General features: G+C 38.5%; 1 protein-coding gene across 13 annotated transcripts in view; it reads right to left on the reverse strand.

The window, feature by feature from the left end:
* The window catches only part of EPB41L2 (erythrocyte membrane protein band 4.1 like 2), a 198261-nt gene that overhangs the window by 60186 nt on the left and 111322 nt on the right, over positions 1-26753 (reverse strand). For all 13 annotated transcript variants that reach the window (XM_072965861.1, XM_072965860.1, XM_072965869.1 and 10 more), the window contains 3 exons: positions 18300-18404; positions 5383-5425; positions 1606-1681 (listed from right to left, as the gene is read on the reverse strand). In XM_072965861.1, the coding sequence (XP_072821962.1) occupies positions 1606-1681; positions 5383-5425; positions 18300-18404 (224 nt within the window). The remainder of the gene's footprint in view (positions 1-1605; positions 1682-5382; positions 5426-18299; positions 18405-26753) is intronic.

The raw sequence follows: 26753 nt of genomic DNA on the forward strand, positions 1-26753 counted from the left end.
TTTCCCAACTCCATCTTCCTTGCTGAGCAGGACAGACCATCCTTCATACATTGTTCTGAACTGTGTCCCCACCCTCCCTCCACAAAAGCCTATCCCACCTTCTAAATGTTCACTCAGGTCATGTGAAGAGTTCAGTCGTGAGATCTAGACTGCAAGGCTACAGCCTGGTCTCGGGCTGCACCGCGAGACTCCTGGTGAGCTCACTAGACCATCTCATTCCTCCCTAAGCAGGCAGGAAGACTGGTCCAGACCCACTGAAAAAACCAAAGCACCAATGCTATAAAGTTGCAATCACCAAAGGATTATTATTCCCCAAAAAAGTGACTACAAGGAGGAATGTATGTACGGAGGGCGTTGAGTCACAAAGCCCCAGTTTCGTGCATTGTTCAAAGGCACTCCTATGGGGAGGCTCTGTACCCTACGCACACCAGCCTGGTAAGTCTCGTGCTCCACGCAGCTCACTGTGCAGTTACAGGAGTTGCTATTTATTATTTACTAGCTGAAGCCAAGTCAGTCACTAGCTGAAGCTAAGTCAATCACAACTTAATCCGTAAGTCCTTAACTCAGCAGTAACTAGCAAAGGGGGGCAAAAAAGGCCTGTCGTGTACCCAGTCTAGGAAAGAAAGCTCCATCATCCCTGTTCACATGGGCATCATACTCTCCTTTAAACACCTGCACAATTCCATGTCTGACAAAAGAATCAGCCTGGCAGGAAGCATCAGGGACACAGGAGCCACGGGAATCACAAGCAGTCTTTTCATTAAGACCCTCTAATTTTCTAAAAGCATATACATACAAAACACAGTTCTCCTTGGCCAGGTAAACAACCTTGTAAAACTACATACAAATCACCCTACAGTCCTAGTCTTACCGAAGCTAAGAAGTCCTATCATTGGTACCCAGCTTGACAAGGCTAAGATATCTAGGCACTTGTGGATACTAGATGTTTCCTTGGTTACCATTTCAAATACTCAAGTCACTCTCAGAATCAGTAAATTCGCTCTTGCTCCTAGATTAAATCTTTAATTTGCAGTTTAAGCATATGTCTGTATAGTCCAGATCATCTCAGAGGAAATGGAAATGAAACAGCTACTGACTCATACAAAAGGAAGCCGACCCTATTAGTTTTTCATCCTGGGCTGGGGGAGGAGGGATTATAGTTCAATAGACTTCTAAAAATAAAACTTTTAGAAAAATTTTTATTTTTCTACCTTTTTTAGCACCTTTGTAATACAAGATGAATACACAGGCACACATGAGTTACACAATAAAAATCATCTTCATATTAAAATCCGAAATATTAAATACTAGTGATTTTTCAAAGTATAACACAGGAAACAAAGCTGTAGCAATTTCTTTAAAAAATATTCTATTACTCAAATACAAATGGGAAATTAAAGAAAAGTGAACACAATTTTTAAAACTGGCAATATTCCAAACTATTTCGGAATAGCCACTTATAAGAAAACTTCTAAAACTCACCTTAAGAAAAAATGTTTTGTTTTTGTTTTGTTTATTTGTTTTAATCCTAAAATTACCACTATCCCCAGAGGGACTAGAAATAAATGAGAGCCATAATAAAGGATTATTTTTACTATAAAGTACCTGGTGATATCTTCAGTCAACTGAGAGGGATCAGGAGGATAAAACTTCACATTAAAAGCGAACAGCCAGGGAAGACCTATAATTATTAAAGATCAGGATTATTTCTCCAATCAACACAATGACCATTTATGCTGATAAAATGTAAAGGTCAATGCTCAAACAGCATGGATTACGCCCACTATAAATCAGTTAAGAGAATTTTGTTTTTTTAATTTAAAGAAAATATCATTTACAAAACAAAAACAAAATGAAAAATAAACTAAAAATCAATTACATAAAGAACCTACCATATTAAATAATAGGTTCACTTTTTTTATTAACGTATATTGGTACCACAACCATATGGTACCGTTTATATGATAACCATATTATGCAGAAATGTTAATATAACCTTCATGTAATAGTTCTAAGATTTATTTTAACCACAGGATCTCTAGATGCCAAACATTCTCCACACTTAAAAAAAAAATTCATGATTTCTATGTTGTTGGGGGCAGGGGTAATGATCAAGTGATCACTATAACTTTTCAGGAAATGATTAATGGTCTATTTGAAGGAAATCCCGAAGAAGGGACCGGGTGATAAAACATCACAATATGATAAAATTATTTCCCAGGCTTCATAAAGTATGTAAGCAGACTCATATATAACATGTACTTTGCTGTATTGTGCCACAAAGAATGAATATATGAAACAATCATGTCATAATGACTTATTAAAAGTTAAAGCACTGCTATTTACACATACTATTTACCTAATGTTTGCTACATCATGCTTTGAATGACTTAAAAAAAAACAAAAAACACAGCTCTGGAGGAAGGCCGTTATTTCCCTAAAGGGATTAAAATAATTCCAATGGCCTGAATTTAGAGTTATACTCAAAGTTCATGGTATTTCCAAATAAAAACAAAAAAGTGTATGTGTGTGATTTCATTTTATACGTGTTCGAAGGCCTCATGATTGCTTAATGTACAAACTTCAAAAATTTCTTGAATCCCATTCTCTTGCTCAATGGGCCATTTTCTTCTTTTCTCACCATAGACACACTAACTTTTCTCGCATTCAAAAGTCAATGAATATTTACTGAGTGGCTACTGTGAACACATAGCACTTTTGCTGGGTTTTGGCTCAATATATCATTATTCTACTAATAAAATTAATCCTGCCATATTCAAAAAACAGATTTCGGTTCCCTCTACACATTTAAAGCATCATAAAAAGACTTTCTTGAGTATTAAGAGACATTCCATTTCTTGGCCTGTAGCACCAGGCTGGCTGTGTTGCATATATACATCTTCAAGGTAATTAATCCACAATTAGGCAAAATCATCCCAGAATTAGCTTATCATTTCTTAATGGATCCTTATTTATTTGTTTTCTAACATGCTTGCTTAGATATGACAACAGGGATTAAGTTTCTAACAGAACACGTACTTCAGGATCTATTTCCAATTCTTAAGTTGATAAAATGTACCAATAATGCTAAACTTTTTATTTAATCATATATTATTATAATTTTTACCTCACTATATAAAATTATCTAGCTATGGGTTATTTATATATTAATACAGGCAAACCTTACATACAGTCTTATGTATCTGTACAGTCTTATTTGTGTACATTTGAGAAAATGAAGATTTTTTAAGGAAACTTTTACATAAGCACTGATAGATTGTGGGTTGTCAAAAGTAATTCAAAAAGATTATTTACCTTTGCCAGTTGCCTATTAGCTAAATAACAATATCATAGCAGAGGTTAGGCTAAGATAGAGTAGTTCTTTTGTCCACTTTAACACAGGTAGAAAGAAAGAAGTAAAAATACAAGAGCTACAACTTCACTGCCTTAGCCTACTTTCATGATCAGGACAGTACAGGATTCCATTCAGAGAACTAGCTAAACAGTAGTTTGAAACAGTCAAATCCTGTGTCTTTCTGTTATGCGTCTTGCCAAAACACAAGGGCAAAAGTCCTGAAATTAACTCTTCAAAAAAAAAAATTCACAAATAATCAAAACGTAAGACTGTGATGCACAATCAGCAAGAGCTTTGCCTTCCAAAAGTTTAGGCTAGCTCCATGATTCTGAGATGAGCAGCACACAAAAATAATCAAACAGAAGCCAAAACAAAACCACAGGAATCAAACTCCATGGAACATCATGTTTCAGAGGTTATCCTGTTCTGCCCATGGTTTGGGTCACCTGGCAGGTCTGGTTTCAGAGAAAGTGGAAGAACCAAGCATCCATACCTTTTTGTGAGGCGAACATGATAACCACTACACTATGGAAACCTCCCAACATCCATACCTTTTTGAATTCATGCACTTTGCAGAGCGCAGAACAACCGAAGAAGGGACTAGGAAAAGTTCCAAAGCTTTCTGGTAGTTTCTTCCACCATGTAAGCATAATGTGCCTGTGTCTAATTACTCCTTTTCTTTATTTTGCCCCTTTTCTATGATGAGCAAACACAAATAGATGAAACACCAAGATAATAAATGCAGGGGGAAGCGGGGAGGGAGGGGAGGAGGGAAGGATGGAAAGCCAGGGATAATAGTCAAAAGATGGGGTGACCAACCACCCTAGTCTGCCCAAGACTGTTCCAGTAACAGCACGAAAAGTCCCACACCCTGAGAAACAACTCAGCCCTGCGCAAACTGGAAATGTCACTCTAATCAAAGATACAAGAAAATGAAAAGAAAGACGAGTCTACAAGGAGAGGAAACGGCAAAAATAAGGCATTTTTGCCTCCCTGGACAGCCATGGGGCCCACTATCCAAAAAGCTGGTAAGAATTTTGTTTTCTCGTCTAAAAATCCCAGCTGTTCATGGCTTCCTACCTTTCCTGCTTCAGTCATTCACAGACTCTGAAGTAAATTAAGTACCCAGATCGCCTAGCAGAGATTTTTCTGTGGTGGTCATGACTCCTGGCATAGCTATCACAAAACCAGGCACAGGAGGGACCTGAAGCTGGCTAGAGTGGGACTCATAAGGTCACCTGGGGAGTCGACAGTGAGAATGAACCGGGAGATGGAAGAGAGGGTCGACCAGGACTAAGAACAAAGCCAGACGCAAAGAGCACACAAAGTGGCCAAAGGAGTCGAGACTGCAAACACTTCTGAGGGCTGAAAAGATGGTTCCGCTCTTTCTTCACTCCTGAACCCTGACTCCAGGACATCTAAGAACAGTGTGTCTATCTATGTGTCTCGGGGGCCAGAGATAAGGTGATGCGTTAAACTGATTATCCACTGCCAACGTCAGGTAGACAAAGCAACAGGAATAGGACTCCCTTGAGTAAATTTTACATAAAAAGAGAACGTTACAGCAGTTTCTCTTTCTTTTCTCCAGAGATAAAGGTCAGGGTTGCCTCTGTGACTGACACAGGCAGACATGGTGAGGGAATATTTAAGAATATGAGTCTAGAATCTCCTGATCAGTAAAGGAGTTCCTAAGCCATGTACAAAATAAACAGTCATGATTTTACAAAAATATTGTTAGTCTCCTTAACTTCCTATTTGATATAAATGCAAAACAGAGCTGATCATTCTACCACTATCTTATTCTAATTTACATTCCTATGAACTTTTTTAAAGATAGAAATGGATAGATCTAGAGGGAGGGTATAGCTCAGTGGTAGAGCACGAGCTTAGCACTCATAAGGTCCTGGGTTCAATCCCCAGTACCTTCATTAAAAAATAAAAAATGAAGAAAAAAAAAAAAAGAAAAGAAAAGAAATAGATGTAAAGATTAACTTAATAATGTCAAAGTATGATGATTTAATACTCACTTCGCAGCTGTTTCTTTATTTCTTTTGCAGGATCTAGCCAGTTCTGCAGGGGGAGGAAAAAAGGTTAATTAACCCATAAGAAATAGTCCAGAATCCAAAATGGAACAGTTCATGGTTCACATACTTAAGTGTAAACATATTTTAATAAAGTTCTATGTGAAGTATCTTTCACCTACCAGCATTCCACTGGGCTGTTTTTGATCTGTTTCTTAGATGTAAAATAAAGCACCTACCCAAATGATGAGCTATAATATATCCACACAGTCTTTATTCTAGAACTGCCAGCAAACAGCCCCTGTGGACACTGACACGAGAGCTCAGTCAAGGACAATAATTGGCTCTTATTCATGAAGGATAAAATGTGAATTGGAAACTATTGGTTAAAAAAATATATATCCCCCCACCAAGCACAATGATCTCAGTTCCTAGAGCCAGCTTCTCCTTAAACTTTCTTTTTCCCTGCAACTGTACAATGCAACAGAGAAGCACTGTCAGACTGGAGCCAATGTCTTCCTTCCTGGTCTTCATGTAACATCCTTTTTAAACTTCATTCCAAGTTGAAAGTCACAATCATAAGGAACTCTCTTTCACTTTCCCTTTATTTCTAAACTTAGACAAAGTTTAAAAAAATTCTAGGAAATCACTATAATCTCTGAAAGCAAAAAAGACCAAATTTGAACTACTAGGTTCAAACCATCTGAAGACATTATGTATGTCTTTCAAAACTACTGGCAAAAGATGCACCCAAAAACCATATATATATATATATACATACACAAAACATATATATAATATGTATAATATTATTTTTATATATATATATATATGTTTTTTGGGCTTTTTAATACTACTCCTACTTAATCCTCAAGTCATTATTAAAAGTTACCTTATCTTCACTAACAGGAGAACAAGTACATTTTTGAGACACATTAAACTGATTCAAATAACTGGCTTTACAGTAAATAAGTTTCATTCATTCTAAAAGTATCCCAAATAATGTATTATAACATCTGTGAGTGAACAGAATTTTATCCAGATATATAAAGCAAACAATTAAAATGTTTATTATTATGTAGAAAATTACAGCCCACTGTCTTAACGGTATGTTGAACGAGTACAACAGAACATTAACTCACACTATTAAGAAGTAATAACAAGAAGATGCTTTGAAAGCAAAGCTGCACAGATCCCCATGGGTCTTACTATGCCATTCATGGCTTATACTCAGGGCAGCAAGGATCCAAGGTGTGCATGGCTCTGTTCTAACACTGGTTGTATTCAACCCTCTCCACAAAGAGCTACCAGAGCCTGGTCTAGTTTCCTAGCACTGGTGTCCCAGCTGCGTGGCCCACTGATGTGAAGGGCCAAGTGGGACCCTCTAACGGTACCTCCAGTGCATGTTAGGGAGCGGCTCTAATTCTCCCCTGAGAAGAGAGCCTGGCATTCAGCTGTCCTGCCCTGCAGCTGCTGTCCCACGCAACAGCTGGCTCACAAATGGCGGGCTATAATGAGGCACAAGAATGAGAAAAACACATCATTCAGTCTGCAGCCCAGACGGGGGGACGGCAGGGGGAGAGGGAAGGAGGACTTTCATCCAAGGAACTAACGACCACAGCAAGAAAAACTGAATCAGAGACAACTCGTGCTAAACTGAAAAGAAAAGGGAAAAACCCCTCAGAACATGAGCACAGACATAGAAGAGATGGACGCTACCCATCATCCAGTTACACTGTGTGACAGTTGGCTGTTCTGCTATAGAACAGCCAAGGAAAGACCTCTCTGTTCTTGAAGATGGTGGAAGTAACACCATCTTCTGAGATCCCAAGGAAGAGCCCTGCGTCCCAGCTATTGGGCACCCTCTACTCTCACCTGAAGCACCAAACCCTTGTAAAAGCTGCCACACAGCACAGAATGTGAATCCAGCTCAACAGACCCGGGAGTGTAGTGACCAGTTTCTGTGCACCTGCAGCCAAATTCAGACTCACTGACATTCCCTGGCCACTTTCCACAACACTGCCAGGCACAATATGAAGACGGAAGTGGCTTCTTTTCTTTATTTCAGTCCACATCCAAAGACCAAGTGCGCAGAATTTACCCAATGTAATCAAATAGCAGAGGAGACTCCCTCTGGCCACCTACCTGGTTGGCCCTTTGTTAACCATTCGCTGACCATGCTCCCTTCCACACTGTGAACTCCATTCCCACCAAGGAGTGAGAAAGTCTTTGCAAGGGCAGAAGAGACTGTATTCCTTGTATCCTTCATAGGACTTGGAGGTTTTAGGCAAATAGTTTAAGTACTAAATTAATACTTGTTGGCTGGTGTCTGCTCATTACTTGCCTCCTCCCTTGCCATGCCATGGTCATCTTAAAAGACCACACTTCATACTATTTTTCTTAGATTTATTTTTATTTAAGTAAGTAGCTCCAATGAGTTCTTAGATCATGAGTGGGATATAATTTTACAGCATAGGGTCATAAATTCATAAGTAGAAACCAAATGGAAAAAAAATTTTTAAAGAAATACAAGTCAAATACCTGCATTTTCAATTACAAATAAATGATAGAATCCTGCAAAACAACATTCAAAACAAAAAACAACAACAACAAAAAAAGAGAAACACTATTTCAAAAAGATACATGTACCACAATGTTCATAGCAGTAGTATTTGCAACTATCAAGATATGGAAGCAACTTAAGTGTCTATCAACATATGAACAGATAAAGAAAATGTGGGGTGCACACACATACACAACAGAATACTACTCAGCCACAGAAAAGAAATTTTGCCATTTGCAGCAACATGGATGAACCTGGAGGGCATTGTACTAAGTGAAAGGAATCAGACAGAAAAGACAAATACTGTATGATATCACTTATATGTGGAATCTAAAAAATACATCAAACTAGTGAATATAACAAAAAAGAAGCAAACTCACAGATACAGAGAACTAGCAGTTATCCGTGGGGAGTCGGAGGTACAAATTACTGGGTGCAAGGTAGGCTCAAGGATGCATTGTACAACATGGGGGAATATAGCCATTATTTTGTAATAACTGTAAATGGAAAGTAACCTTTAAAAATTATATACAAATTTTTAGAAGTTAAAAAAATTGACATAAAACTCTTCAAACAGATAAATAATAAAAATAAATTTCTTGGTTTCTATACTTGAGTGCTGGGTGGATCAAGAAGCATATGCAAAAAAAGGCGGAAAAAGACCTCAGAGAATGACGTGAATGCACACACACACAAACACCATGACAGATTATGGTGTACCATTCCCAGTTTTGAAAGATTTGGCAGCCCCATACATAAATTTCAGAATCAGAAATACATAGAGTCAAACTCTAGTCTTCCACCAGAGCTGTAACCTTGGGCTCATTCCCTCAACTGTAAAATGAGGATCACATCATCTACCTCGTGGGGTTGTTCTTTTCAACCATTCACTCAAATGCTTCCTGAAGAGTAAGCACACGTGCAAAGGACTTTATCCAGTGCCTTTAACATCAGAGGGGTGTTCGGCCTATCACCTTTCACTATATATCCCTTCTTCACCTAATTTTTTATTTCTGAAGGTGATGTGTTACATATATTAGAAATAAATATTTATATGATTATTTCTATCCACAAAAAGTTAATAAATCAGACTCTGGGTTTGAGAAATACAGTCACTGTATCATGGGCCAGACGGGATAAAAAGTCAGACCCCTTTTCCTTAGAGAAAACTGTCCAATTACGTCCATCAGCCCTTTCTACAAAGCAATCCTTCTGTAGTGAAGACTCTTCCAGGAAATGAAGACAAGACAAAAAAGGAACAATCCCTTCTCCTGAAAATAATTACCAGTATGACTAGTCCCAGTGGCTCCTACACACATGTTAAGGGGAGACCTAGCTAAGCTTTTCTAAACTTTGCCAGATGATAAGACTCTGTCTAGCAAATTTGTTAAAAAGACAGATTTACCCACTGCCCACCAGAAACATGCTGAAACATTTTTCAAGGAAGGGACCTAAGAATCTCTATTTTAAGCGACAACTTCAGGTTATTCAAGGATTTTCTCAATGTTTCCCAAACTTTAAGGTATAATTAATAAAGCAAAGTTAAAAAGAGCTACAATTAATGCTGGATTTCAATAAAATTTATCTTGGCTGAATAGCACTAAAAGTAAAGCACTTTGCCAGCTACTTAAGGGCAGGGACATTCATACACTCAATTTGGTACCTTTTCCTCTTCACCTTCCTATCCCCACTATGTACCCAAAGTACAAGCTCAGTAAAATATGTCTTCTGCATGAACATCCAGGTAAATAAGAAATTAACAAAAGTTACCAGGAATCCTATCACAGGTCTCCAACAAAATTAAAACTAAAATGTGGTCCTAGAAAGTCAGTGTTAGTAAATCATCTTAGAACATGAACTCAAGAGTCTATGAATCATCTGGGGTTGGGGGAAGTTAGATCTTCATCTTCACTAACCTCTAGCTGAAAGTTAGCATTGCCATCAATTATGAATGTAGGAGGAAACAAGCCTGGCTCGTATCAGCAGTACCTTGAGCTCTGCCACTCGCGGGAATCAAAACCATTTCCAGAGCACATTACAGTAGTTGCAGATCTTGAAACTTCATTAATGCGAATCAACATTTTGAAATCACAGTAGGGATTAGACACTGATGATGACCTCATCCCAATTTTTCGAATTAATATGTTGAACATGTTATTTATTGGCTCTCTTTGTAGGCCTGCATACTTTACTGTAACCATACATATAAAATACTGTTCTAAGAAGCAGCCCATAGAATTTACCAGACTGTTGAAGGAATCCATGGCACAAAAAAAGGTTAAAAAAAATACAAAACAAAAAAACAAAAACCTGCCTTGGAAGGTTAAGGAAATTTTTTTTAACTAAGCAACAAATAGCTGTACACATCTCTTTCTTTCACACTTAAGTCTTCCTGTCAGTTAATTAGAGAAGCTCCTTAATCCTACTCTGTCCACAACAGATCTGAGGGTGGAACAGTCTTTGTTAACGCCAAGTCTTCTCGTATTTTCCTGTGACATTTTCAATGCTGGTTCTCAGAAAAAGTGTTAAAATTAAAATGATACTCAGTTGTCTTCTAGGAACACTGCATAGCACAGGGAAATATATACATGATCTTGTGGTAGCTCACAGTGAAAAATAATGTGACAATGAATATATGTATGTTCATGTATAACTGAAAAATTGTGCTCTACACTGGAAATTGATACAACATCATAAACTGACTATAATTCAATTAAAAAATTATCTTCTAGGAACAGAAACAGCTAGGAAAACATAAAAGCTTTATTATAAATCACTGTATTCATAGGATGCTGGTGTTAGAAAAAAGCCTCAGTGACTATATGATCCAAATATCCATGTAGACTGCGAACAGCCTCGCTCCCACCTAAGTGGCTCTGAGTACTGAACATGTCTGCCACCATGAGCCAGTTAAGTTATTAGGGCCTCCTTCTCCCCTGGCTTTTGTGACACTTCAAACTCCTATAATTCTCTCTGCCACTCAAAAGAATATTTATCTCCTAGATCAGCACTTCTCAAGCCTTAAAAGTATACATGAAAAAGCAGGTTATAAGTCAATAAATCTAGGGTGAGGACTTGACTCATTGCTACAAGCTTCTCAGTGGTGCCCATGCTACTGGGCCCTGGACTGCCCTTTGAGTAGTCAAGCCCTAGACTTTTTTTAATCTAGAAATTCCTATCTTTTCCTGAAAGCCAAATATAGAGAGACGTTTTTGAGGTCCTTTAACTGGCTTGTCAGGTAGACACCTGGCCTTCACTGGCTAAAAATTCTAATTGTTGACAGCCTCCTGCAGAAAGCCCCAGTAGGTCACTGCTTTCGCATCTAAATGTTTCTCTGAATTCCTCCCCGTCACACTGAACAGCTGTATCAAAAAAATGTCAAGACCCACAGTCTTTTTCGGCCACCGAAGTGCTAACCACTTGCACCTGACAAAGATGGGCAACCAGGCCCATCAACCAGCAGCATCCCGTCAGCAGTCCGAACCTGCAGCTGCCTGGCTCGGGCCACTGACCGACCATATTAATCCAGAAAAATACTCAAGATACATTCACAGAATCTTCTAGTTCCCTCCCTCCCCCAAAATATCTATCTCACCTAGTTCTCCTTCAGGCTTTATGCTAAGATTCCAGCGTTAAAGTTTTTCAAAATGCTTAGCCATGCCTTCCTCACTCATGTTTGGTGTTTGTCAGCTTCGCCAGGTGAAATTAAATTTACCCAATGCACACTGTATTACCCAATGTTAAAAGAGTAATTCTAACATCTGCCTTTTCCCTTAAAAATTTATAGCACTGAAGCAGATCCCCTTTATTATTCCTCTGCCTAAATTAAGCCTACTAGAACACTAACATAATGCTGGTGTTAGCAGAAATGTTACAGGCCTTCCGTATTACAGTGAAACTTTCACTATGCATCTGGGAGAACGTGATTCCAGCTCCTGTCTGTGGTATTATAAAATGTAACTGGATTGAATATAAGAATTTTATTAAATAGTTTATATACGACAAAAAGTTTACTATTGGAGTTTTAAGTTCTACTTTTGGGGGGAGGAAATGGTCTGGCTGTCAGAGAAATGCATTAATCAATCTTCATTAAGTTAGCTGTGGATATCAACTACACTTCAAACAAGCTCCTCTTTCAATATGGCTTGAAGCAAAATGACATTAAAATCCCTGGGCCAGGTGCCAAACTCTATTAACATCAAAAATTCAAGGCAACAGCTTCCTTTTAAAGACAGTCCAAAACCCTTAATGATGGTTCCATTTGGACAAGAACACAAGAACTATACGGACTTGGAATTCCGTGTATAAAAGAGTAACACATTGCTTGATTCCATATTTTTATGAGACTGACGTGCTGTCCACTGCGCTAAGAAGGGACTTGATCCCATATTTTTAATGAAATTTTCCATAGTAAAGTTTACATGAGTTCTCTACAGACATTAAAAAGTTCTAACATTAATAATGAGATTTTCACACTCAAGAGTGAAGTGAAAGGCTTCCAATCGTGGAAGAGATAGCGTTGCACGAAAATAAAAATTAGACTCTGTCTCCATGGAAAATTTTCATACAAATAACCATGGCTTTACCTCATCTTCATATTGTACTATGCTGAAATGATAAGTGACTAAAACTTCTATAAATACAGATAATATTCAGCAAGAAAAAGAAAGTCGTTTCAATTCCTATATCCTATAGCAGCCTATTATCGAAACTGCATGTGCTGAGTTGGTACAACAGTAATAATTTTCTGTGGGAAAAAATAGAATATGATACAAATCTATACTGGAAAAATAAGAGTTCTTCTGCCTAGGTGTCTTGAAGACTGGGTTTTGACTACAAGAGCTAGAAGGAATAGAAAGTTATACAACACAGAAGTTAGGAAGGCAAATCAGATTATCTATGAATAATTACATATATTGCCAATTACATATGAGCATTCACTTTCTGAAAGTAAATATTTCAGAAAGGACACCTCACTGTTTATCCTCCCAATGTTCTATAATTAAAACTTATGTAACAAAGTGTGTGCCTAATTTTGTGGGCATTTTCATCTCAAATTTTGTAAGAGAAACTACAAAGTAAAATAAGGAATTATGAGTTCCTTGTCTAGCATTAGCATTTTTTTGTCAACAGGAATTCTACGGTGAACCCCCTCTCAACTTTACCTTAACCTTCTTGGCCTTAATGACCTTAACCTCTCCTTGACCTCAGCCATCCCTTTTCATGGCTGAACACTCAGTCTTGTCACCATACAGACTTCTCCACCTCATTAGACCTCATCGTTCCATTCTCAGACACAACCACTTCCTCTCAAAAGTCTTCTACCTGCTGATTCCCAGTCCACCTGCCCTTCCACTTCAACCTGACTTTCATCCCTTGGCCCCAGTCATTTTCTCCCAGCCTATTAGCCCACTTCAGCACTTCAGTTATATTCCTTCCTGTGAATAATAGGCTTGATTATCAGGATCTCCAGTTTTCACAGTCTTTTGTCCTCTCACTGTACACAACCACTGTGAATGTAGTCAACTCCCCTTTAATATCTCATTTCCCCACTATTATACCCAGGCTGTAGATAGCAATTAGAGAAAAACACACACCAATGTATTTGGCTGCCATCACAACGTCATGGTCTGCAATTTCTGCTGGACTGTCAAACAGCCATCCACATCCTCGTCTTCAGTAGTCTGCCTCTCGGAGTCTCCACTGCTACCCTGGTCACCCTTAGCAAACGATTTTACCCTCTATTTCGCAGAGATTTTAGGCTGCATTTTAGTTCAGATTCATTTACATCTGCACCACTCTTTACCCTGCTGCTTGCAGACACAAGGGGATATGGGCACCCTCTTTATTCAAGGCTTATCCTCTTGACTGTGGAAACTTCCATCATCATCATCACTTTCCTTGCTCTTTAACCTCGCCCTTTCTTTGGGCTCTCTCAGAGCCAAAGTCAAAATTACCTCCATCCCAGCAAATCTGTCAGCCCCAAACCCCTCAGTAAGCTCCCCGCACTGTCATGTATAATGGCCACCAGTCACAAGAGGCTATTTAAATTTAGGTTTTTATAATTAAATAAAATTTAACTTCATTTCCTCAGTCACACCAGCCATATTTCAAGTGCGCAATAGCTGTATGTGGCCAGTAGCTGCCGTACAAGACAGAGCAGGTCTAGAACATCTCATCTTCATGAAAAGTACTGTACTCTCTAGTATCCCTCTCCCATCTGTCTTCTCTGTAGTCAGGCTTATTTAAATAACAGTTTACACCTGCTCTCAAATCCTTCAGTGTTACCTTTCCCCAGCCCTCACTCACCCCGATGCACAAGCATCATCTAGCCAACAGCCTACCAGCATTTCCAACTTAGCAAAATGAAAATGAGATTCCACCTCTGACCCCTAACCCCAAACTGCTGCTCCCTCTCCAAAGTTCCTCTGTAAAAGTCTCCAACAAGTCACCCAGCTACCCAAGTCTGAAACTTGGGACTTATCCTCCACCCCTCCGTTGCCCTCAAACTCGGAGGCGATCGGTCATAAAGTTCCGTGGACACAACCTACTCAGTGTCTCTGTCTCTTGTTTTCACTCCTAATGTCACTGCCCCAGGTTCTACCACCTCTGGACTAGACCTTCTTGCCTCCAGTCTCAGTTCCCAATCTCTCTCTACACCACAAAGATCTTATTTTGTCTGAAATAAAAAAATCTTACCATGTCACTTTCTATTTAACATCCTTCACAACAGACTAAAAAGCTAGATTCCTTTGCACAAGACACAGGCCTTCCAAAAAAATGATCTGTGCCTAACTTTCCCATAATCTCCATCAGCCCTTCCCACAAAGCCGCCCCAAATAAATCTATGACATAAGTTAAAACACTGTGCTTACTGAGAAAATACAGCTTCAATACAAGTCCCCAATTCTTCCTTCCAACTTGCCACCTGCTCAGAGGCCCGTCCTGTTGAAAGGCTCTGACGCTGCCACCTCCTCCAGCCCTGTCAAACAACTTGAAATGCCTCACACCACCAGGATCAATCACACTGGACTCATTACCTTTCTTCTGTGCACTGTCCCTTCCCTGCCCACAGTCAGAATGCCGGTCACAGTTCTCCATTTCTACTATAGAATGTCAATATTAAACTGCTAAGATCATTTCCAACATTTACAGAACTGCCTTTTTATAACAATGTGAAATATTCATACCATAAGCCCCTTCGGTAGTAAGACTTAAAAGAGTCTCCTCTCTAGTCACTAATCAATGTTCAGCTGGCATTTAGGACAGGGAATGCCAAGTTCTACCCCTGAACTGAGTTACATTACTGGAAGCCTATATACTCGGATAATATTAGCCTGACTGCTATAATCTGAAGGTCTGTGTCTCCCTCAAATTCAAATGTTGAAATCCTAATGCCCAATGCGATAGATTAGCAGGCAGGGCCCCTGGAACAATTAGGTCATGAGGGTGGAGCTTTCACGATTGGGGTTAGTGCGCTTATAAGAGAGGATTCAGAGAACCCTCTCCCACCTCCACCACATGAGGACACAGCGAGAAGTCACTGTCTGTGAACAAGGAAGCAGGCGCTCACCAGGAACCATCTGCCAGTGCTCTGATCTGGGACTTCCCAGCCTCCAGAAATGAGAGAAATGAATTTCTGCTGTTTATAAGCCACCCAGTCTCTGATACTTGGTTATAGCAGCCCAAAAGGACTAAGACACTGACCAAAAAGTTCACAATCTATTTTCTGTCCCAAGATACCTGAGGGGTATGACACATCCGATCCAGTAACACAGCCCCAACACTCTTCAATCCTGTATGTAAACAGTAATAGCAGTACTTTTAAACTAGGGAAGAATGACGGCATGCCCAGTGAGCCTAAATGTCAGGATGAGTGTGAGTGAGTGAGAGAGAGAGACAGAGAGAGAGAGAGAGAATGTGTGTGTGTGTGTGTGTGAACAGCGGGGATAAGAGAGAGAGAAATAAAAATTCTGAGTTGGAAATTCATCTCCCAGATGTTCTGACAGGAAGGAAAAAGTCCGTTTTGAAAAGCACCAGCATGGACTCTCACAGAATCACCATCAGTAGTCAGGTCACCCCTTAAATTTACTGACACCATTATGGAAACATCAACTGGAAAGCCCATCATGAAAACACTCCTCATACATACACGAAGTCTTGCAGGATGACTTCGAGAATTTAAGATGAAAAAGTCCTCTAAGGCAAGATGGTATTCTTCTACTTTTCCAGTCGTGATCACTATAAAATACTGAACCCTTTCTACCTTGACTGATGGAAAGTTTAGAATGACTGCATTTTCTATTTTTTTCTTCCTACTTTGCCTGGGTTTGAATCTTATCTTCAATATTTGCTGCCTAGGCGGCCTTAGGTGAATTATTAACTTCTCTATGCCTCAACTTTATCCATCTATAAAGTGTGGTTGATACTACCTACCTTTTAGGGTTATTCTGAGAACCATATGAGACAATACATGTGAAATGCTTCAGACAGTGCTTGCTGCGATGCAGGAATTCCAGAATGATTAGCTATTAAGTCATGTCTGTTTTATTTGGAATTTTTTTTATGGCAAAAGCCGCCTCAGATTCTTTTAAATAAGTATACCTGACTACAAGCCTCAATATTAAATATGACATTCCCATCAGGAAGTAATACCATCCCACCGCACTCCATATTGCTCAGATAGATTCCACCCGGGGTATCTGTTCTATGCTAGCCATCATTTTTTAAGGCATAGCCAAAATTAAATCTACTGATTGATTTGTTCTCCCAAAAGTAGTTATCCGACCTAAAACTCAACAACCTGACACTGCACTTGTGATGTCCCCAGCCATCATCCCCACATAGGCCTCCCCTCTTCTCCATCCCTCTAGAAACTCAAGGCCTTATTCTTGGAGCTTGTCATCCCTCACACCCCATCAATAATCAGACTGATTCTATCTCCTTCCTAAATGTCTCCTGAATCATTTGCAGGTCTACTTTCACTCCCAGAACCTCAGCTGAGGCTCCTTTTGTGCTCTGGGTGAGCAATCCTGCTCAAGTTCCCTCTCATCCCAGTCCCTCTCTCAAAGTGAACTTTTTAAAGGCAAGACTGATCGTCTTACGTCACTGCTTCAGCCCATCAATGACTTGTCATTTTTCTTAGGATAAAGAAGAGCTCCCAAGCCTTGATATATAGCCTAGACGGCCCTGCATGAACTGAACCCTATCAATACCCAGTCTCCCCCAACTAACCACAGCAGACTTCTTTCCAATTTTCAGGCAGTCAGCTACTCTTGCCCGAGGGCCTTTCACTCAAAGCCCACTCACACTTCAGGTTTCTGCTTAAGCAACATTCTCTCCTAAGAGGTCTTTCCCATTAATAACCTGAATCTTCCCTGCAGAGTAGCAATCAAAATCTGCTAACTGTGTATTTCACTTTATTCTGTCTTCTCAGCAAGAACCTAAGCAGGGACATCCACGAAGGCAGGGTCTATGTCTTAATCTTCACTTCCGGAGTCGCAGCAGTACGCTGGTTTTCTCACAAATAGTATTTTTAAATTGTGGTTTTAAACAAAACAAAACAAAACAAAAAAAACACGTAACTTAAAATTTACCATCTTAATCAATGTTTAGTGTACAGTTCAGCAGCACTAACTATATTCACACTGTTGTGCAAGAGATTCTAGAACTTTTCATCTTGCAAAACAAACTCTATACCCACTGAACAACTCCCCCATTCTTCCCTCCCCCCCAGTCCCCAGTAACCACAGAACAGGGCAAGGAACACCTTCACCCCACACAACCACCAATGTGCTCAGGAAGGCAAATCTCTCTGTCTCAAACCTCCAGACGAGTACACATGGGATCTCCCAACATTCCTTCCAATATGCCTCCCTCCCTGCTTTTCAGGCAATTTAACTCCTATAATACAGGTGCACTCAAGAGCTAAAAATTCAACATAAAAATTTTAAGCTCTTTTTTTTTTAAACTGAAGTACAGTCAATTTACAATGTTGTGTCAGTCTCTGGTGTATATAGCATGGTAATTCAGTTATATACATGCACACACATATATTATACATATATATTCTTTTTCATTCAACATAAAAATTTTAAAACCAGTTCTTTCAGTCTCTAATTATTAACATAGGATAAACATTCCATTCTGTCTGCTTATAAGGGGAAAAGCAGACACATACACAGTAGCAAAAAGTTATACATGAAACCACAAGTCTTTAATCTTTACCAAGTTTCTACAATGAACATAAAATATGTAATAAAAACGTAAGTTATTCTAAAGTTAAATTTTACACTAGTTAAAAGAAAAACACTGTACTTTCCTAAGATGATATAAACAAACTTAAAATAATATCACTTACTTTTTGCTCAGGGATTTCCTGAAACGAAAGTCCAAAGTAGTCCTTCTCCAAGAGATTGAGATGTTCACACACTTTGTCAAATAACACTTGTCCCTTAGCACGTTTCTGAGGAAAGAGAAATAATGTATTTACTTTTCAAGATCTAAAGAGTCCCTGAGTACTGTAAATAAAGAGCGTCATATTGGAAAACATTATTTAGCATAAATTAATATGAAATATTTATTTTCCAATCCTCTTTTATAACAATATCAAAAAGTGGTAACTTTTTCACTTTAGACTCCCCCCGACACAAAGCATAAATTCTAAAATGAAAGCATGCTCAGCCAGATGCTCTATGCTTTACTGCTACTCCATGTAAATACTTTAAAAACTAAAAAAAGTAAAATGCCAAGACATGGAAATAACCTAAACATCCATTGACAGAAGACTGGACAAAGAAGTTATGGTATATTTACACAATGGAATACTACTCAGCCATAAAAAATAATAAAATAATGCCATTTACAGCAACATGGATGGACCTGGAGTATTTCATTCTAAGTGAAGTAAGACAGAAAGAGAAAGAAAAATACCATACGATATCACTTATATGTGGAATCAAAAAAAAAAAAGGTGGCAGAGAGAAGATAAATGAACTTATTTACAAAGCAGAAACAGACTCACAGGCATAGAAAACAAACCTATGGCTACTGGGGAGGAAGAGAGTGGGAAAGGATAAGTTGAGAGTTCGAGATTTACAGATACTATATTAGATAAACAAGTTCATACTGTATAGCACAGGGAACTATATTCAAAATCTTGTAGTAACTTATGAAAGAGAATATGAAAATGAATATATGTATGTTCCTATATGACTGAAGATTATACTGTACAGCAGAAATTGACACAATGTTGTAAACTAACTATAATTCAATAAAAATATGTATTTAAAAATAAATAAATAAAGTAAAATGCTAAGAGTTCATTTATTTGTTTTCAAAACAGTCAAAAATATGTCCAAACTGCCTCCTTCAGTTTCTTGAGGTTACATCTACAAGGTGTACACTCCCCAGGAAAATCATTTAGCTCTATTCCTCAATGTCTTCCCAAAGGATTGATCTAGTCAGCACTTAAGTTTGATTTTTGTTCTGAGATATTTGTAGAATAGAAATTTTTTTCAATACAAGCTACACTTTTTCTCAAGAACAATACAGCATCCACTCTTAAAACAAATCTTAAAAATAGAAGGTAATAGAACTGAGACAGTAAATTAGCTGCTTCTAAGGCACTAACATATTTTTGCTGTGCTTTGTTGTGTTTTTCCATTTAAGGAGCTGCTATCAACAGAGATATAAAAGCCTGTGACAGCTGTAAAGAAAAGCTCATTGCTTAATCAATGGCAAAACATAAAGTGGTGACTCGTTTCCAATTAAGATGCACAGTCCTGGGAATGCCCAACTGCAAGGTCCCGTCAGACACACGCCTCCTTGCCCTGCATGGACATAAGCAAGCCCTGGACAGCGAGTGAGAAATGAACATGCCAGTAGACTTTTTATCATCAAGATGAATGTCCTCACACTACTGAGGTAAGAAATCCATGCCTTGAAAGATTTGTGAAGGAGAATCTGGAACTTTTATTATTGAACCTTTTATAGTAACATTTCTTTTAAAAAAATGAATTACATTAAATAGTAGAGGAAAAAGGGAGAAAACAACAGAGATTACATGGTTTCTACATTACAAGCAGTGTGCTATCCACATCACTACAGATTCAAAAAATTACTAAGTACATGTAAAAATTACTAAATACATGTGAAACAGGTATGTCTACATATTTAAAGTACATACGGGGGAGGGTATAACTCAGTGGTAGAGTGAATGCCTAACATGCACAAGGTCCTGGGTTCAATCTCCAGTACCTCCATTAAGCAAACAGATGAATAAACCTAATTACATCCTCCCCCAAAAAAGATTAAATAATAAATAAATAAAAATTTAAAAAATAATAATAAAGTATATACAAATCCAGTGTAGTAAATGAGAGTATTGGGCTCCAGATTCCAAAGATCAAAGTTCCAAACACATTTCCATTATTTATAATCTACATGACCAGGGATACAACATTTAACTTCTATTTGCCTTAATTTGCACATCTGTGAAATGGGGATAACAGAACCTACCACAAAGGGTGTGGGAAGTACTAAATGAGTTGTAATACATAACGAGAGCTTAGAACAGCGTGGGGCACGTAGTAACTGCTTAATCAATATTGGCTGCTATAAGCTGGAGAGTTTTATAACATGAAAAATGACTCATTTCACTTACATGAAATTTTGCATTAAACTTTTTAAATGAAAGGTTCTGAATTTCATTATCTAATCTGTATGCAACTATTAATCTATGTAATTAAGACTCTGAATTTGGAGGTATTTTAAATTAACCTGATGAGAAGGTGGCTCATATCATGACAGTTACTGTCTTAAATGTGCAGTTAAATCTACTGTCTATTCTTTATAGGAGCCCCAAGTAGATATGAGGAGATTTTGCTGCAGAAAACGGCAAAGAATATTATAAAGGTAACGAATGATCTAAGATAGTTTGCTTTCTCTGTCATTCTTTTGAACAACATTATGCACTCTTGAATCTCCAGTGAGTAGAAGACTGCCCGGTAAAATAGGTGCTTGTTGAGTCAACTGAAAATGCAAAATTACAGTGTACTATATGCAACACACTCATTTTAAATGAGGTGATACTTAACCCACACAAAATCATTTTAAACGAGGTGATAGCAGCTGACCATATAGCTACAATTTCAGCACCTACTTTGTCATCAGGGAGTGCCCTTATCTGAGACAACAAAGTGAGAGAACTACCATAGCTCCTGCCAGATCTACCTGCTCACCATCCGCCATGCATCTATAATGTGGTATAAATGAGTCACAGAAGATACTTTATTTACCATAAAAGCCAAGAATACCTTCTTATTCAGAAAGACATTAAGAACTCAATGGAAGCTTATATAAGAAGTTGACCTTTAATCAGATATGGTTCCTGAACAAACTGACCACTTCTTGGAAACCCTGGACTAAATGACAACTGCTTTCAAATAAGTAACGGCTGAAACTGATCACCTATAGAAATTGTGGAGAAATATGACTGTCAAAGGAGACTCATGCTATTTTATTTGGTTAAAATGTTATTTGAAATTAGGGCAAAAAGAACAGTTACGACAATTGATGTCTATAAATACATACTTCAAAGAGAAAAAAACACATTCCAACACTGGCTTACAGTCAATTTTTATTAATAAATCATACTTTCTCACTCGTTTCCATTACAAAAATAGAAACATGCTCTCATAGACAGAATTCCCCTAAAAGAGTAAGAGAAAAACATCCACAAAGCTCACCACCACAATTTGGTGCTGGTGCACAAAGGGGGGCGTCCGCATGGGGGCTGGAGTCAGACCCAGTCCCTCCCTCATTCCACATTTTGTGAGCACTTTACTATTACTGGACAACTGTGACAGTGGACAAGCCACTTAGTCTCCTTAACTGTAAAATGAGATCACAGCTCTCTCACAGCTCCCTGTGAGGGTCAAATTAGCCCAGTAAGAGAGTGTATGTCAAAGTGCCAAACCAAGTGCCTCACTCAATCACAGCAGAATTCTATTCCCCACTGTCTTTCATTAGACCACATCTAACAAACACCAAAATATCTTCTAGATGCTCAGATTGCTTCTCTACTGTTCTCTTCTTCCCCTCTCCAGGAAATAGATATTTTAAATGCTTGATAAGATCTTAACCACACACATATATTACTTAAGCTTCCATTCAGCATCTCCACCCTCAACGAACTCAAAGACTGGCTGAAAGACAAAAACGCAACAATACTACGAGGTCTGTGCTGAAAGATGCACATACAAAGTGCTATGGGAACACCAAGAACAGAATGAGCAATAGCATCTGAGAAACAGCATATAGCTTCACCAAGACTGTCGCACCTGAAATGACTCTTACACAAGGGAATGATTTTAAGGCAGAGAGACAGCATATCCAAAAAACTTATTTTTCACTTTGGATGTTTACAAAGTCTGACGGAGCCTGTTTCTATTCAGAAGACACTGGAGGTTACAGAAAGATGAAAACAGAAATGACAATGTAGTGGTTAACATTGCTAGTTATACTGCCCCACTCTCAGATGACTGCAAGGGCATATAGTGATCCTGCATCTCGTATTTATCAGTTCCTATGTTAAGACATTGGGAAAACAATAAGAAATAAGACATATTCAGTCTCAGGAACTTTACATTTGAATGGCAGACACAGAAAATAAAAAGGAAGCCTACCTCCTTCAAAAAAAAAAAAAAGTCATATGACTCTTAACTCTCCAGACTTAGCTAAGTACCTGGTCCAACTGATCCAAAGAACACTGATCAGTAACCTATGAAATACAAGAACTCTACTCAAAGACAATGTCTCACTCTGCAGATAAAGATTACCAGATACATCTTCACTCAGGGAGCTTAAATACAAGATACATACATACATACACACATACACACACACACACACACACACACACACACACACAGTAGACTGTGTGAACACAGAAGGAGAGACAGTGAGAAGACAGGATGCAGATATGCAGATGCCAAGGGTAGCAGGAGGCAGACCTGTATTTGCCAAAGTATGTTTCATTGTTCCCACTGGTCCCAGGAGATGCCTCACATGTACACCCACATACCCAAAAAGGAAGCAGAGTGGGGCAAGGAAAATTCTGCTTAATGTAGATAACTACTGAGTATCAAAACTCCTATTTGCATGTAGGATACCCTGAGAAATTCTATGATTAAAAAAAAAACTTGTTTACCATCATTCAATCTGATGTTTCCCAAAATCATTTGGCTAAATAAACGACTATCTTTTTTAACACACTTACTAACTTATCTCACAGCAGAATTACTGATCTACAGATCATACCTCGAGAAACGAGGGAAAGAAAAATTACCATGACGTGGCCCTTCAAGCACATTTGGAGATTGGTATTAACATTATCTTTTTGATTTCAAAATGACCAAAAAGAGAATTCAGTTTAAAATGCTCCCAGATTGCAAAGACCCAGCTGTTTGGCTGAAGCAAATGATTCCCACAGATAAAATCCCAACAAATATGATCAATAAGATTAAAAACGCATAAGGAAATCACTTACTATTACTGAGCACTAGACATGGTATCAGAATCACATAGTCAAGATATTCAGAGACTCCAGACGATGGAGTTATCAAGTACAGAACATAAAATTAGTATGTTTTTATATATTTAAAGAAATACATGAATATTTTTAAATATCAAGGAAAAAGTAACTATCAAAAAGTAGATTCTGAAAACAACCAATTAGAACATCTAGACATAATGCTGTACTAATTAAATTATAATCCAAAATGGACAGTGTCTGATACAGTTGGAGAGAAAACCAGTGAACTGGAAGAGAAAGCTGAAAAACTATCCAGAATGCAGCACAGGCAGATGAAAACTTGGAAAGAACTTCACAGGCATGTAAGATAGAAGAGGGGTCTACATATACCTCCCCAGAATTCTAGATGAAGACAACAGAGAGAATAAGGGAAAGGTAATATTAAAAGACATTAACGGCTGATAAATGCTAAAATTCTCAAATTAAACAAACTCAATGAATCTCTAGCCAGATTAAATAAAATCCATTAACCTACAATCACTTTACTAGGCTCTAACATTCAAACAATTTTGACATGCATTATTTAAAAATAACAGATATTACAAAGCCATCAAGACAAGAGGGAAAGAAGCATGAGCTAGAAAACAAGGAGTGAAAAAGAAAATTATAATGAAAAACCCAGAAAAGTTACTCTTAAAAAAAAACCTAAAACTGATCTGCCTTGGAAGAAAATTCAAAAAGGCAAAAAAATGGCATATTTCTTCCTATCTCATAAAGAAAACATATCAGATTATCAGTAGACATATTAAATGCTCCAAGTTACTACCTTTTGTAAGCATGAATCTGTAATCAAGCTTGCTTGAGTATGACCCCCATGGCTCACAACTTCTTTTTCACCTTCAGGCTGTTCACAACTCGCTCCATAAATGATTTTCATCATTTGGGGGCGAGGAACCAAGACACAACTCATAATCGTAGCACATAAAAATGTGGGGGGGGGTATAGCTCAAGTGGTAGAGCACATGTGTAGCATGCATAAGGTCCTGGGTTCAATCCCCAGTATCTCCCCTAAAAATAAATAAATAAACTTAAAAAAAAAAAGTGTGGGGGCATGCAAGTTGAAACTGTTCTTTCCCCTCCCAGAGTCTGGAACGGATCACCTTTCGTGAGCATCACCAATCCTTGACAATCAGGAATAAAGGTCCCACAACAGAATGGTATGACATGGACCTGAACGCCAGGCAAGTTAACTTAACTTCGCTGTGCCTCAGCTTCCTCTCTTTAAAATAAAAATACCCACCTCATGACAGTGATAAGAGAATTAAATGAGGTATATTTAAAGTACTTAACAAAATGTTTGACACATTCCATGAATTCATTAAAAGGCAGCTGAAAGAACAGGGCTGCTTCTGGGTTGCTCTAAAATAATCACTGCTTTTTAATATACTTATTAAGAGCTTCCACAGTTACTTCATCCAATCTCATTTTACAAATGAGAAAACTGAGGTTGAAGAGAGTTTAACGGGTCTAACTTTTCAGTCTGATTTCCTGAATTTCTTTTAAAGAACTGAATTCTTATTTGTGATATCCATAAACATTAGTACTCCACACTTCTACCCAGGATGGTAATTTTCTCCTATTATCATTGTTTTGATTTTTTTATAAACAACTCGAATTCTAGTGCATGAAAGGACTACAAACACACATGTGTTAACCAAGCAGAATACACAGATATTTTGCTTCGCAGCGTGCACCAAAGATGCCAGTACCTGCAGTCCACTAGTTGTCAGAACTACTGGCAGGTGTTGCCTGTCCCAGATAAAAAGGACTGCTGACTTGCCAAGACATATTCTAAATTTCTTTACTACCTTGATTTATTTCCAGCTGTTGAAACACTACTTCCAGACAAATCTCCGAATTTCCCTTCTCTATGAAACCTATTCCAATCTCCCAATATTCATCTTTCTCCTTCAAGCACTTTAATTCACACTAATGGTACTTACTCTTAAATTCTACTTCTTTTGATATTTATTATTTCTGAAGACTGGATTCTTTCAGCAAAAGTATGTCTTACCTCAATGTCTCCTTCAGCAGCATGTCACTGAGCACTTAGCTCACTAGTAGGCCAAAAGATATGCTGGATGGAATGGCCTGGTGCTATTATGCCAGCCAAAGAGTTAGCAGAGCTGAGTCTAGAAATCAGGTCTCCTGGCTCTCAGACTGATGCAATCTCCTGGCTCCAGCTCATGGACTACCAACCCATAGATATTCAAGGAACTCAACCACACACACACTGCCAACTAGATTCAAGGAGAACAACCACAGACTTACATTTTATTTTCACAATTCTACATTGTACTCAGACTCTTACTTAGTAATTAGAGCATTTCCAAATATTTAAGAACCAGAGGAATGACGTCAGCAGAAAAGTCCACCTGTCCCTGTCTCCTAAGAGCCGGCCATGCCCCACCTTTACGCTAAAGGGGGTGGTGGGGTTTTGCAGTCTTTGCACATTCCTTCACTAAGACATCAGTCTCTGTCATTTCTTCTTGCTATCTGAAGCATGCCTTTGCTTTATATCCCTTCTTACTCTAGAATCTTTATAAGTACAAACTGTGTTCATCTCTATTCTGATAATGCAGCACCAGTTTAATTAAACGGCAGCTAATAAATTTGCCAAGTACACTTCGAAAAGAAATCTTCCTTTCTACATTAAATGCCAACAAGCCTTACAATCTAATTTTCTGCCGTCTGCCTCTCCCTAGCCCCACTGACACCATGAAAAACAATATAAAATCAATGGGTTGAAAATTTAAACAAAGAAAGTCCTTTGGTCTCCTTCCCAGGTATCAGATTTTTTTTTTCCTTTAAAAAGAGTGCATAACACGAGAGATATTCAAAGGAGAGAGACAAAACAAGACAATATAGATGAGTTTAAAATATTTATTAGTCAAGGATTGGGAGACTAGCTGTAGGGAACCGTCTTTGGGAGGGGGCGGAGGGTGGGCAAAGCAATCTATAAGGAAACCCAGCCGAAGAAAGGCAGGCTGGAATCTGAGATGCAAAGTCCTTTTCCGTGCCTGTGCTGTTATTTGCGGCATTCATTACTGAGGCCAAAACATGACATTTCTGGAGGCCTCTCAACTTGCAGGAATCTGTGCAACTGCTTACCCGGCGGATTGCAGTGGACGCCACACACCACTGGCGGTTTATAAAGCACCATCGCTGTCTCCATGTAGGCCCCTCCACACTGCGGTTATTGTGCGCCGAGGAGACGGC

This window comes from Vicugna pacos, chromosome 8 (assembly GCF_048564905.1).
Source record: "Vicugna pacos chromosome 8, VicPac4, whole genome shotgun sequence".
NCBI classification, from domain to species: domain Eukaryota; kingdom Metazoa; phylum Chordata; class Mammalia; order Artiodactyla; family Camelidae; genus Vicugna; species Vicugna pacos.